This window comes from Natrix helvetica (assembly GCF_964273705.1).
Source record: "Natrix helvetica genome assembly, chromosome: 1".
In the NCBI taxonomy this organism is placed as follows: Eukaryota; Metazoa; Chordata; class Lepidosauria; order Squamata; family Natricidae; genus Natrix; species Natrix helvetica.
Window position 1 is genome coordinate 121,974,888 of NC_138548.1, and position 14,360 is coordinate 121,989,247.

General features: G+C 42.0%; 1 protein-coding gene across 4 annotated transcripts in view; it reads right to left on the reverse strand.

Moving 5' to 3' along the window:
- The window catches only part of LOC309384492 (serine protease FAM111A-like), a 29,158-nt gene extending 21,100 nt beyond the window's left edge, over window positions 1-8,058 (reverse strand). Inside the window, exons 1-3 of one of the 4 annotated variants that reach the window (XR_014174067.1) lie at window positions 7,302-8,058; window positions 6,428-6,489; window positions 684-4,719 (exon numbers count right to left, since the gene is read on the reverse strand). Coding sequence is in view for 1 of the 4 variants with exons in the window: in XM_081938118.1 (XP_081794244.1) it covers window positions 2,854-4,719; window positions 6,428-6,481 (1,920 nt within the window). In the remaining 3 variants the exon portion in view is untranslated. Of the gene's footprint in view, window positions 1-488; window positions 4,720-6,427; window positions 6,493-7,301 lie in introns of those variants that run through there. The other 3 variants (XR_014174068.1, XR_014174069.1, XM_081938118.1) reach the window with 3 other exon arrangements.
- Between the last annotated feature and the right edge of the window lie 6,302 nt (window positions 8,059-14,360).

Below are 14,360 nucleotides of genomic sequence, written 5' to 3' on the forward strand. Positions count from 1 at the left end.
ACGAGGATGAATGACCATCTCCAACTCAGTTCTGCTACTCCATCAAAAACAATCGATAATCTATGACAAAGACTTCCTGAGCGTACAAGAGTTGCCAAGAATTCACATGTATCCATCAAAGGCAGCACATTCGTGATAGCGATTTACCAATAATAGTTTGGGAATTTTCACTGTAGTGTTTTCCCTCAGCACCAATTCTTGAAATCTTTTAGCATCATCAATTCAAGCTTTATATTACTCGCTGTTCAAATTTTATACAGGAATGTTTGCATTCAATAATGTTAAATTGTCGTCTTTGATTTTTCTAAACCCAAATGCTTGCCCAAACTATACTTTGATAGATCTTGTTGCCACCAGCTAGTATTTGCAGCAAATTACAATACACACACAATGCTGTCTCATTGGTTTCCTGGTTTAAAGTTTCTTATGAATATTAAGTTGCAAGAAACAGAAATGGAAACAATGCAATGGCTTGAGGAATCCAAAATCATTTATTGATTACATACCATGATAGAATAAGGCAATAATAAGTCGTAAATATTAAATATAAGATCAAAGTTAGGAAATTACAATTAGATACGTAAGTAGCATGGGCCTAAGCAACTTGGAAACCACACGATCCCTCTAGAATAGATGCTGATTGCAGATCCCATAATCAAAATGATGTCAACATTGTTGGGAACTGCAATTCAACATCTAGACTACAGTGTTCTCACTGAAGAACTATTAAACAATACAAGACAGTAAAGTTGTGACTTTTAGTAATCTAACCCATCCACCCCTTCACTTAACAATTTGGCTAATCAGATTTATCAACCGTTTTGAAATAAGGGAGCAAAATACTTTAGTGTATAGAATAAGCAGTTTGTCAACTGAGGGTGGCATATGGCTCCATTTTTGAGATATCTGAAGTCATTCATGATTGGGCTGATTAAATTTTGAAGCAATTAAAAACAATGTTAAGCCCAGTAAACTAAAAGTAACACCAGTATCTCCCATTTAAAAACACCACCATCACAATCTATCCTGCAATAAAACTCTTGCTGCCCTCACAGGTGAAATTTGTCCCAACTGGAAAAGTTTCTTTGACCAGAATAACCTGTTAAAGTCCTTTTCCAATCCCTTTGTCAGGAACACAGATGATTTACACTGCCCACTTTCCAGATTCCACTGTCACAGCTCATTTCGATTTTTTCCTGAAGGTCTTAGGCAGCCTTACTGGTAACTTCTGGTCTTTTCCTAATTGCCCCTAATTATGGCACCATGTCCTAGAATCTTTTTTCTTTCTTTCTTGAAATAGCCTTCTTCTCAGTCTCAGTCGCTTACTCACAAGTAGGGTAATGTTGAAGTCATCCTTAGCTGCATTTCTTCCCTTATTCAAACACCATCAAAGTGCAGCTTCAACACTGTAAAATCTAAGACTGTTACCTTGCAGAGAAGGCAAGCAACTGGCCAGTGACGTGCAGTCAGGTGAGGCAAGTGAGGCACAGCCTCACCTCTCATCATGAAAAGAAAAAAAATGTAAAAGGAAAAAATAAATTAAATGCTTGTATTTATCTACTGATCTGTACCATAGTTATTTTCCATTTAACTTCACCAGTTTTACATTATTTGGCATTAAAATTACAGAATTTTCACATTTACCGTTCAATTAGTTAGCCGAGAGCTTGTGGTGTGGCTGAGCTAGCTGCTGCCTCACCGTGGATGACTCTGCTTAACTGTTTTACATTATCTGTAATGAGACCGTATTGCTGTCTCTCTGTAGATCATTTTTAATAGTTTAGCTGATATATGTAATATAAAATGGAGTGTTTTTTGTCAACAACTATGTGTGGAATGTGTTTTTTGTGCTGAGCAATCATAAAACACCTAAAAAGTCAGACTAGGGGAGACACACAGTTCTCCTGCCTCATAGTAGAGGGCGCTTATTCTTCCTGTGACTCAGCGGCAACAGAGTAAGTGACAGCCGACAACATCAAGGACGACTTTCTTCCCTGGCTGTGATTGCCATCGAGACAGAGAGACTTTTAAACTAAAAGACAATGAAAAATTCTACCAACAAGTTATAGATGCTTTTGTTCAGAAGGAGCGGCGATGGACTTCATTTATAAGTAAAAGTAAGACCCATAATAACTTCAATTTTTTTCAATTAAATGTGTTTTTTGGTGTGCTACAGTATGTGTAAAGAATGCTGATATGAGACTTTAAACATAACCAGTTAACTGCTGCCAATCAAATATTGGATAAGATAATTTGTAGGATTTAAATATTTGTAAATCTGATTGTGATGACGTCAGTGCCTCACCAGCACTGACGTCATGGCACGGCACTGCAACTGACTGTGACTGAAAGCAAAGGCAAGAAGTAAAATAAGATGGAAATTCAATTTTCTCCCAATTCAAGGATAGGTAGATAATGCCCTGACTCAGCAGTGAGGAACATACCTTTCTAGTATCTTTTATAATCACCAAACCATTGTTCTGCCAAAATAATAGTAAAAAGGACAGCCTTTACATCACCACATTAATGACTGGATATAACTGTGATTTCACTTTAGTTCCACTCTTCTTCTCTCCCAAATAATATAAGACAGTGTTTGCATAAAAGAAGTACAAATAGACAACTACAAAAGAATGTATGCTACCGGGAGCTCTAAAAATGCCATGGACACTAAATTTGAAGCATTGGTTGAAATATTTAATGTAGAGTGGCAGCAATGTTCAGCCTATATATTTGAAAATAAATGTACTGTATCTGTCACAAACTGTTATAAATCCAAAGAAAGCAGAATCTTTGCAGATCTCAAGCAATTTCATTTTTGGGAGAAGTGGCCTGAACTTTAACAATATAATATTAATTACAATCCATTTCCTCCCGTGCCTCACTCACAAATGCACCCACATGTGAGCTATCTTCCCTTGCATCAGGAGCAATTGTAGCATCATGCCAAGATTTAAATGTGGATTTAATTTTTAAAATAATTGAGTGAATTGAATAGCCCCATTCAATTATGCTGCAGTCTTTGTTTTTCATTTCATAAGCAAGTCCAGCAGCGTGCAAAGCAACAAGCTGCCCATCTTGGTTGAACACCGGTGAACCCGATGACCCCTCGAAAAAACAGCTATCATAAGTGACAATATTAGGATTACTTGAATCTATCTCAATATTATACCTATGGATGCATTTCTCTGGCCTGTAACCACACACACAGATGCAATGTTCAATTTTCAGGCGTTTCTGCAAATGATCGCCAATTGCCTCATCACGTTCAGGTATACTGACAACAAGACAAACCTCCATAGACTTGATTCCTCCTTTTGGGTGACCTATGATAAAAATGGGACCATTTGATGGTGGTGGGGAATTTAAATGCAACAGTCCTGGTGGAGGATGACTTTTACTTCCATTTTCTTCCAATCTCAGCACAGCAAAATCAAGAGCCTCATCTGCTATTTCAAACCAGTTCTCCAATGAGAACCATGTTTCCATACGATGAGGTTCTTCATAAGAGAACGTTACACGGGCTAACTCCTTAATTTTATTTCCCCAGTCCTTTGCTTCAATTCCTTCTCCAACTATGTTCCTTATTACATGGTGACATGTTAATATATATCTACCGCGGAGAACAAAGCAAGTTCCAGCCCCTCGAAAGAATCCTGAGGTTTTCCTCCCTATATATCCAACTGAATCCATATAGTTAACAAGAGTCCTCACCAACTTGCATGAAAGAGAGTCATTTATCTCCTTGCCAAAGTCTCTTTTATGAGCTTCAAGTGTAGCCTTTTTACATCTCAAAAATTTGGCAATGTTTTCTCTTTCTTCCTTCAGCTTTGGATACAAGTGCAGGATCTGCAATTCAAAGTCCTGCTGCTGATTTCTTTCAGAAGTACTGAGCTGTCCCTGCTCACAATCCAGCTTTGGCTCTTGTCTTTTAGAAGTACTGAGCTGTCCCTGCTCAGAGTCCGGCCGTGGCTTTGGCTTTTTAAGAGTACTGAGCTGTCTCTCCCCGAAATCTGAATCATTCTGTTTTTTGTTTAGATCACCACTATATCTGGCAGTCTCTTTCTTAGACTCCACCCCAATCTCATAATGAACCTGATCTGATAAGCTGTCAACTGGAAAATCGATATTTTTGCTTATTGCACCATCATCCAGCGTCCAATTCTCTTCTTTAAGGAATGACATAAAGCGGCCATCTTTGCACAGGGCATCTTTTATGGATTCTCCTTTAGGGGCACAGATACGAAGTATGCAATATTCTCTAAGTAGGTGGAAGTTTTTGATTAACCTACGTTTCTGTGCTCTGATGCTTTTCATTCTAGAAACACTTTTATGGACATAGAACACTATACATTCTTCTTTTACATCATCATAATCGCGGTACCATACTTCATTAGTTGCCTTGTAGTTCTTCAATTCAAATTGTGAGCGATCAGGTACATACTGTAAAGGCATTCCCATATTGACAGAGACATTCAAAGGATCTTTCTTCTCTATTAAGTGGAACTCTTCCCCCTTCTTTCTCTCCATCCAGTCACAAATATATGTACTAGACTTGAGAGCACTAAGCAGACTGTCGGTAAGTCTGCCTCTCACTTCATGCTTCCTCCCATCTCCACTTAATGTCACCAGGAATGTTCGTTTTTCTTCGCTTGCATCCTTGCAACTTGTTGGATTTTTTTCAGGAAAATCATATTCATTGTTAACTTCTTCTTTGATCTAATAAAAGGAAACGATTGAAAATGCATTTGGTTTGTTATTCTGTTTTTCATTAAAACAACAGTAAAAAGACCGTGCAAACAGTTAAAGTGCCTAGCACTTTAACTAGCAGTAACAGAGTTGGATGTGAAACAAAATTTTGTATGGGATTTGTGTTTCTTCCTGTGGAGCAGGTGAAAGCCAAGTTAGGAGGGCGCCCTTAGCCAGCAGCAACGCAATTAGATGTTCTATACCAGGGTTGTCAAACTCACATCATCATGGCAGCATCACGTGACGTATCGGGACTTTTTTCCTCTTTGCTAAAGCAGATGTGGACATGGCCAGCATGTGATGCATCCGGCCCATGGGACGGGAGTTTGACAGCCCTGCCCTGTACCGAATTTGGATAGAATGCTAGATCAGTGGCTACTTGTGGGATGGACCAGGATTTTCAAACTGTATTCTACAGAGAACTTGAGGAGGAGCCCTCAAAGACTAAGGACAAAAAACAATAGACTCAAACTCAGCCAACTTTCTATTACTAGAGTATGATTTGACCCAGGGTCTAGAGGCTGTTCAGCTACAGCCATGGCTGTGGGTGTTTAGCCCCCTCCCATTACCCAGGTTGGTGAAGTTTTCATTTTCCATCTTGGCTAGGGTAATACTTCCCCATTTGATACTGGAATAGCAATAGCACTTAGACTTATATACCGCTTTTCGGTGCTTTCCAGCCCTCTCTAAGTGGTAATACTTCCCCATTTGATACTGGAATAGCAATAGCACTTAGACTTATATACCACTTTTTGGTGCTTTCCAGCCCTCTCTAAGTGGTTTACAGAATCAGCATATTGCCCTCAACTATCTGGGTCCTCATTTTACTGCCCTCAGACAGATGGAAGGCTGAATCAACCTTGAGCCTGGTGGAATTTGAACTGCCAAATTGCAGGGAGCCGGCAGTCAGCAGAAATAGCCTCAGTACTGTACTCTAACCACTGTGTCACTGCTGCCAGATGTGCTGCGTTCGCTGCCAGTTGGTTTCCATCTGCCTTTCAAGTGCTGGTTGTCATCAATAAAGCTCCGTATGGCATAGGGTTGTGATGGCTAACCTATGGCACGTGCCAGGGTGGCACGTGGAGCCCTCTCTGGGGGAAAGTGAGCCATCGCTCCAGCTCAGCTCCACTGCGCAGGCACCTCCCTTCAGCCAGCTGATTTTTGGGTCTCTGCAGCGCATGCAGGAGACACGCACGCATGTGCGGGGGGCAGGGGGAGTTGCGCATGCATGCATGGGGGTGCGGGAAAGTGTATGGGATCGCACATGCATGCACAGGTGTGCGGGGTGCACAAGTGGCATTGCATTATGGGTGCGGGCGCACTTTCAGCACATGAGCACAAAATGGTTAGCTATCACTGGCACAGGACCTGGTTATCTAAGGAAATGCCTATCTCCATTTTTTTCTGCCCTTCCAATAGATAAGCAGAACAACTAGGACCTCTCTATTAAACATTGCCATCTTAGAAAGCCAAGGAAGTGGGCCGTGATCCCACAGTTGTGTCTATAATAGGAATGATAAAAGTTAACATGTCCACAGCCTGAAAAAGTTTCAGCAACAGGCTTGGAATCAAGAAGAGAGCAACGAAAGGCAAGGCAAGACATGCCCATGAAAAGCACACCTCACCACACGCAGACTATGAGAACAGCAATCAATTCAGAAGAAGCAAGAACTCTTACTTTTGGATTTTTATCACTGGTTCCAGCAATGGAATCATTTTTCAACTGGTCCATCGTTATTGCTGCTAAAGTGAAGAAGGAAAAAAAAAGAGGTGAAGACCCAAATAAGAGGATTATACAGCTAGTCCTTGACTTACAACCACAATGGTGGCTATAATTTATGCCGTTCCGTGAGAAATTTGTTAAGTGACTTTTGCCCCATTTTAGGACTTTTCTTGCCACATTTCCTAAGTGAATCACTGCAGTTGTTAAATTAATAATACGGTTGTTACGTGAATTTGGTTTCCCCACTGACTGCTTGTCAGGAAAGTCACAAAAGGCGATTAAATGACTCCTGGACACTGCCAATGGTCATAAATGTGAGACAGTTGTCAAGCATCGCAATGTAAATTATGTAATCAAATGGGAGATGCTACAATGGTTGTAAGTGTGGAAAACAGTCGTTAAGTCACTCTTCTCGGTGATGTAACTTTGAACAGTCCCTAAAGGAACTGTTGTAAATTGAGGACTGTCTGTACTGAATTTCTCCTGCTATTTTGACTTTTTTTTTAACCCACTCCCTTATTCATTTTCAGCTAGGCTAGGGCACTTTTGCTGCTTTGAGCACTAAGCTTTTCGCTTATTATCCCCGTTTATTGAATAAACCAAAATTAGCTCAGCAACTCACACTAACTCATGATCAAAATATCTAGCTTGGGGGTTGCCCGGGCTGGATCAACCAACTATGGTTTCTCGCGTCCCCGCCGAGTGAAATGAGATTAAATTCGCGGGCAGGACGGTATCCCTTGTCGGCAGAGAAAGTACTGCAATAAAGGAGATCCCGATCATTTTCTCCACCCTTTGGCGTTCACGAGTACATTCAAGAACTCTTTACCTTTACAGGGAGCTTTCTATCAGCCGAGGGTTGGAAAGGGAAGGTGACAACGGGGGGACCTCAGCAAACCTTCCGGAACCCCCAAAACAAGAGAGAAATGACTCCGCAAGTTGTTGCGTTGGCTGTTCGAAAGGCGGGGACGGCTTAGACCAAGTGACTTGTTTCCTCAAACTTCTTTTCCGGGGCGGCGATTTGGGCCTTGAAAGATCCCCATAACGGACTCAGCTCGGCAAAAAAAGCGCGGTTCCCGCCCTTTTCCTTTTGGCTGACAGGAAATGGAAAGCAGCCGCCAGCCCAGAAACGAAAGCGAAAACTGAATCGAGTTGCTGATAAATTCCTGGGCTTTTATTATGGCCTCTTGGAGCTCTCTGGATCGATCCCTCGGAGGTGCAGAAGTAGATTCCAGCCCCCATGGAAAGTGTCGCCGAAGCCGGGCAGGGATAGCATCGGGATCGTTCTCCTCCCATTGGAAAAAAGCGGGAAAGGACCACCGGCGGCTGGATGGGAGGACTGTCATCGGCGTGATTCAAAGATCACGAATTTAAGCCCCGTTCGCATTCCAGCCCTTATGTGAAAAATTGGGACGGGGCGGGAAAAAAAATCCGAGTTCACCCAATGCAATCACTTAACCTTGGCCCAAAACGTGGGCGAAGAGCCAGATATAGATACAGGTTAACAGAATTGGAAGGGACCTTGTAGATCATCTAGTCCAACCCCCCCCCCCCCTTCAAAGAGTTGCCACAGAGACGAAGGGGTCAGGCTATTTTCCAAGGCACCCGAAGGCCAGACAAGGAATGATGGATGGAAACTGAACAATGAGAGATTCAGCCTGGAAATAAGGAGAAAGTTTCTGACAGTGAGAAAAATCCACCTGTGGAACAGCTTGCCTTCGGAGATTGTGGGAGATTTATCACTGGAAGCTTTCAAGAAGAGACTGGACTGTCATCTGTCAAAAACGGTGTAGGATCTGCTGGGTGGGGGGTTGGACTAGGTGACCTACGAGGGTCCTTCCAACTCTGTTAATTTGTATCTAAGGTGTGTGGACTTAAACACCCATAAATTCCAAGCCAGCAAAGCCCTACTCCAATTCAAAGTATTTAGATGCAGCCAAGGGCTCACCTCTTCTTAGACTGAGGTTTCCCAACCTTGGGATTTTAAGATATGTGGGCTTCCAAAATGCCAAGAATTCCCCAGCCAGTATGTTGGCTGGGGAATTCTTGGAGTTGAAGTCCACACATCTTAACATTTGCAAGGTTGGGCAACACTGATTTAACCAAAGAAACTTAAAAGTGTGTCAGCCAGGGGTGAAATTCTTCAGGTTCTGGCAGGTTCCAGTAGTGGAAAATTTGAGTAGTTCAGAGAACCAGCAAATGCCACCTCAGACTGGCCCCAGAGTGGGGTGGGAATGGAGTTTTTGCAATGTCTTTCTCCTGGACTGGGGTGGGAATGGAGATTTTGCAATATCCTTCCTCTGGAGTGGAGTGGGAATGGAGATTTTGGAATATCTTTCCCCTGGAATGGGGTGGGAATGGAGATTTTGTAGTATCCTGGAGTGGGATGTGAATGGAGATTTTGCAGTATCCTTCCCCTGCCACGCCCACCAAGCCTGGTACTGGTATTACCACACAGAACTGGTTTTAAAAAAATTGGAATTTCACCCTGTTGCCAACCCAGCAAGATCGAACCAGCCAGGATGATGATGACAATTTTAATTTCCAAGAAAGTGCAAAATATTCCAATGAACGTTATTCTGCATAGAACTAAGAAAGTTAAATATTTCCTCCTCACCTACTCATTGCTATAGGAATTTCTCTTTCTCAAAATAAAAGGCAAGAACTTTCAATGTTTTTTTCCCCCTTTAACTCCAGAATAAGGAATTCAAATTTCTCTTTTCACCTCAGCACTCTTTCCCAGGAGTATAAAATAAGAATGATGTGTGTTTTTGCATCACCACTTTCAATTGTATATAAGATCACAGATTATCCATCAAGCATACATAAGATACATTATTATCTTTGTACATCATATTGTTCAGTTATGATTGATATTCCTTCATTTTAAACAAATATTCTAGAAACTAGATTCACATATATACCAATATTCCATTGCATCCTTATTTGTCTATTTAATAATAATATGTCTTTATAGAATCACCTATCTTATTCTATTATTCTTACAATATGAAAAACTTCTCCAACATTTTTCATTTCCGTATTTTTTTATCTAGCCACTGATAAAACAAGTCTCACTAATAAAACAAGTCCCATATAAAATTGTACATCTTCTTATTCTCTAATTTCAAATGTCAATTTACTCATTTCAGCAGATTCCATTATTTTTTGAATAACTTCCTCCTGCGTTGGTATGTTCTCATTTTTCTAATTTTTTGCAAATACAATTCTAGCTGCTGTTAAAACATTTACAATCAAATATTTCAAATCTTTGTTATATGTTTCTGGTATAATTCCCAATTAAAAAAATATCTGGTTTAAGGTCTATGTGTTTTTGTATCATTTTCTCAAACCACGTGTGGATTTTAGTCCAGTTATCTTTTAGCTTCTATGCAAGTCCAGCACATATGGTGATACGAGCCCGGTGTCTGATGGCATTTCGAACACTTTTCCGACTTGTTCTTGAACATTCTTGCTATTCTCGTTGAGGGTAGGTGCCACCTGTAAAACATCTTATACAAAATTTCCTTGTATGCTATTGACATTGTCATTTTATAATTTTGAGACCACAATTTCTGCCATTTCTCTAATTAAATCTCATGTCCAAAATTTTCCCCCCAAGCTATCATGGTTTCTTTGACTTGTTCTTCCTTTAGCTTAACCTCTAGTAGCCTAACGACATGCTATATGTAATTGATGAGGGTTTTATGTTTCATGTTTTGTTTGTCTTTGTTTGTTTAAAAATAAAAAACTTTTTAAAAAAAGAATGATGTGTGTTTTTGAAAAGGGGAAGCGGTGAGATAGGCAAGGCAACCATAAGACATTCACATTTTCCAAGAACACGGAATACTGTACAGAATAACAGTTGGAAGGACATTGGAGATCTTCTAATCCAACAGAACATCTAGAAGATCTATGGTGTCTCTACACTGCATTTTCTTTTTTGCCTTCTCCAAATTGTGCCACTATTCTGGTCTTCAATAAATTTGCTGAAGTAAGGAAATGAAGGGGGAAAAAAGTAGAAATACAGGTAGCTGTTCATCTGAAGAGCTTCATAAAAGTTTCTGAAAGAGGCATAGTAATTGCACACTAAAGAGGTCACCTTAAAAGGCTTTTCCAAGAAAGAAGATAATTCCCCTCAATCCCTTTCAATGGATTGGACTGTGGGGAATGGTATATTCTTTCTTTGATGGGAAAGTTACTTGATTTTTTCCCCACTGGAATATCATTTTAGGCAATAGATGGAAACTAATCAAGGAGAGAATCAACCTGGAACTAAGAAATTTCCTGACAGTTATAACAATCAGTGGAACAACTTGTTTACAGAAGTTATGAGTGCTCCAAGACTGGAAGTTTTAAAGAAGAGATTGGACAACACTTTGTCTGAAATGGTATACGGTTTCTTGACTGAGCAGGGGGTTGGACTAGAAGACTTCCAAGATGCCAACAAGTTGTTTTTTTTTAACTTGTTTTAATCCTCTTTTGCTAGGTACCTGGAGTCATTTCGTCAGTATACATCTAATAAATATTTTGTGAAAAATATTAAAGGAGTCAAGTAAAAGATATAATGATTTTGATGAAAAGAAAAATTGTTCTGGATGTGGATGAAAAGGGCTAAATGAGAAGTCTCCCGCAGCATGAAAGGATGACACTGAAATAAGGAAATGCTCAAACTGGTACATTGGCATGGAATGATAGTGATAGATTAAAGGCTGGAATTGAAACCAAGGATAGAAATGTTACTGTATGAGAAAAGTTGCTGAAAAGTAAGCAACGAGTGCTCTGAGAAATGTTGAAAAATGGTAAAATTGCAGTGTAGATAGTGTGATTGTGTGATAGTGCTGCTAGAAAAAAGGTTAAATTATGAACATGATTTGAGTAACATTTCCAAGATAATCTGTCCATCCGATCAACAAAGCTTTCCACTGAATCAACCAGAAAAAAAATCCAGGTCTCATTTCCAATCCTATTCCTATTTACTAAAGGTGGATAATTATGCATTGTGAGCCATTACTGTTGGCTCTGTTGTTGTAGACAGAATTTATAGTGGATTAATAAAAATCACAAGGAATTTCTGGTTTGGATCTCTATTCTTGATTACATTGCCCATTAGATGTTCAATGAGATGTATGTCAATGCTTGCAGTGGGAAGTTAGACTGGTTTGCCTAAGGCTACTTCCATACTAATAGTCTAGTCCAGAGGTCTCCAACCTTGGGAACTTTAAGCCTGGGGACTTCAAGTCCAGGAATTCCCCAGCCACTGGCTGGGGAATTCTGGGATTTGAAGTCCATCAGGCTTAAAGTTCCCAAGGTTGGAGACCTTGGTCTAGTCCAGTAATGGCGAACATTTTTGTAAAGGTGTGCCAAAATCATGAATGCACCCCACAATGCAATGCGCCCCACCAACCCCAGTATAGCGGGAGAAGTTTTCACCCTCCCCAGGCTTCAGGAAAACCGGAGCATGGGGAGGGTGAAAAAGAGGCCCAATGGGCCAACCAGAAGTTTGTTTCTGAACTTCTGGTTGGCCCATTTTTCACCCTCCCCAAGCTCCTAAGGCTTTTCTGAAACCTGGGTGAGCAAAAATGGCCTCCTCAGACCCTCCGGAAACCCTCCAGAAATGGATCGTTCCCAAACTTCCAGTTGGGCCCTTTTTCCCCCTCCCCAGCCTCCAGAGGCTTTCCTGAAGCTTGGGGAGGGCAAAAATGGCCTTCCCCGGAAACCCAAAAATCAGCTGGCTAGCACGCACATGCGCACTGGTACTGAGGACTTGTGTGCGAACAGATATGGCTCCACATGCCATCTGTGGTATGCATGCCATAGGTTCTGTTAGATCGGGTAATGAATAGGCACACACAGGCTAACAGTAACAATAGCTCTTTATTAAATGCAACAAGTGAGAACAATCCAGCGAAGGTTGAGTCTGACAGCAGCCCTTTTATAGGGAGCTGTCAGACCCTTCGATCAATGAGATTAAACCTCTGTTCCCGCCGGAACAGAGGATCTTGGTGGAAACCACTATAGTTGAAGCTAGTATGTAACACCCCTCCCCCTTAGATGGAACAATCCTACCAATCACGTAGACACGCAGGTAGGTGGGCTTTTGAGTAGCTCTGCCTGACCTGCGCAGTTCAGTTGGAGGGCGTTCTTTGAGCAGGTCGGACGGACCTGTTTGCTCCGCAGCTCCGCTTGGTGGAAGCTCCTGGAACCTTTCACAGGCCGTGGTTGGAGCTTCTAGAGCTGGTTCGCTCGGAGCTCACTGCAGGCCTGCAACTCAACCAGATAAGTTCCCTGGTACCCTCGGGCTTGAGCTGCCTGTGGAAGGAGTGGCGTATTGCTCCCTTTGGGTAGGGCTTTGGCTAACTCGTGCAGGAGTTACCTCTGGTTGTCTAAGAGTGGAGTTGGAGAGGCGGCCACACAGTTGGTCAACATGCCTTCTCCAATTCCAATCATCCTCGAGCTCTACGAGATAAGAGCGAGGCCCGGTGATACCTATCACTGTGGCAGGAATCCACAGAGTTCCCCCGGTGTAGTTGTGGGCGTAAACTGAATCCCCTATGCTAAAGTTCCGAATTTTGCTTGTGGAGTCAGGGGGGGATGCGGCAGAATAGTTTGGGTGTAGCCGGTCTAAGTGGGACCTTAACCGGCAACTCATGAGAAGCTCGGAGGGGCTTCTCCCTGTAGTGGCACTGGGTGTGATGTGCTGAATTAGCAAATAGTGGTCAACCCTTGTTTGTCAATCTCCCGAGCCCATCCTAGAGAGGGCCTCTTTTGCAGATCTCATCATTCTCTCCGCCTGACCATTGGAGGCCGGATGGAATGGCGCAACCAGGGCATGTCTGATTCCCTGTGCTGCTAAAAGGTCTCGAACTGCATGGCCCTGAATTGGGACCCATTGTCAGAGACCAAGATGTCGGGCAGGCCGTGTGTGGAGAAAAGTCTCCGTAGTACCTTGATGACCGCCTCTGCCGTAGTGGAGGTCATCAGGACTACCTCTAGCCATTTTGAGTAGGCATCCACAACTACAAGGAAAGTCTGGCCAGGAACTGGGCCAGCAAAATCAATGTGTACCCTAGACCACGATGCTTGAGGTCGCTCCCACTCCTTAGAGGGCGCCTCTGGGAGAGCTGGTCTGGACTCCTGGCATGGTGTCCAGGTAGCCACCCATTCTTCGATCTCCCTGTCCATGTTAGGCCACCACACATAACTCCTAGCCAAAGACTTCATCCTGGCAATTCCAGGATGCCCTACGTGTAAAGCCTCTAATACTGCAATGTGCAGTTTGGGTGGAACAATGACCTGGTGCCCCCACAGCAAACAGCCATTTACAATAGATAACTCATCACGTTTACAATGGTACATTTTGAATTCAGACCCAACAGGCCCCTTGGGCCACCCCCTCCACACCCAGTTCAAAATTTGTTTGATGGTGGAGTCTTTGCAGAGTGACTGGCAACGTCACTGGCAAGACAGGATCTGTCACTGCGTTAAATGTTTGCTAGTAGAACTGAACTGAATAGTTACTGAAAGAGTTACTGCGCAGGTCATAAGCCTTATCTGACAATGATTTATTGCGCATGCTTAACATGTTTATTACATCACACATTCCAGAGACTTCTTTCTCTTTTGATCTTTGTCCGTCTGCCAGGAAGCTGGTAGACAAACTGCTCTTGCCAAAATGTAACAATTAGATAGATTTGTTTTATTTTCTATTTTATTATTTTTGTATTAAAGTTTTATTTTTAATTAGAACTTGTTATTGGACTTCATTTTCACTTCTTAAAGAAAATGCTGTTTGGAAAAGCCGCGATCAAAGCCTCACTAGTTCAGGGTGAAATTTTTCCCCTGACAGGATCAGTCTCTAGGCAGTCAATGACAAGGACTGGCATCT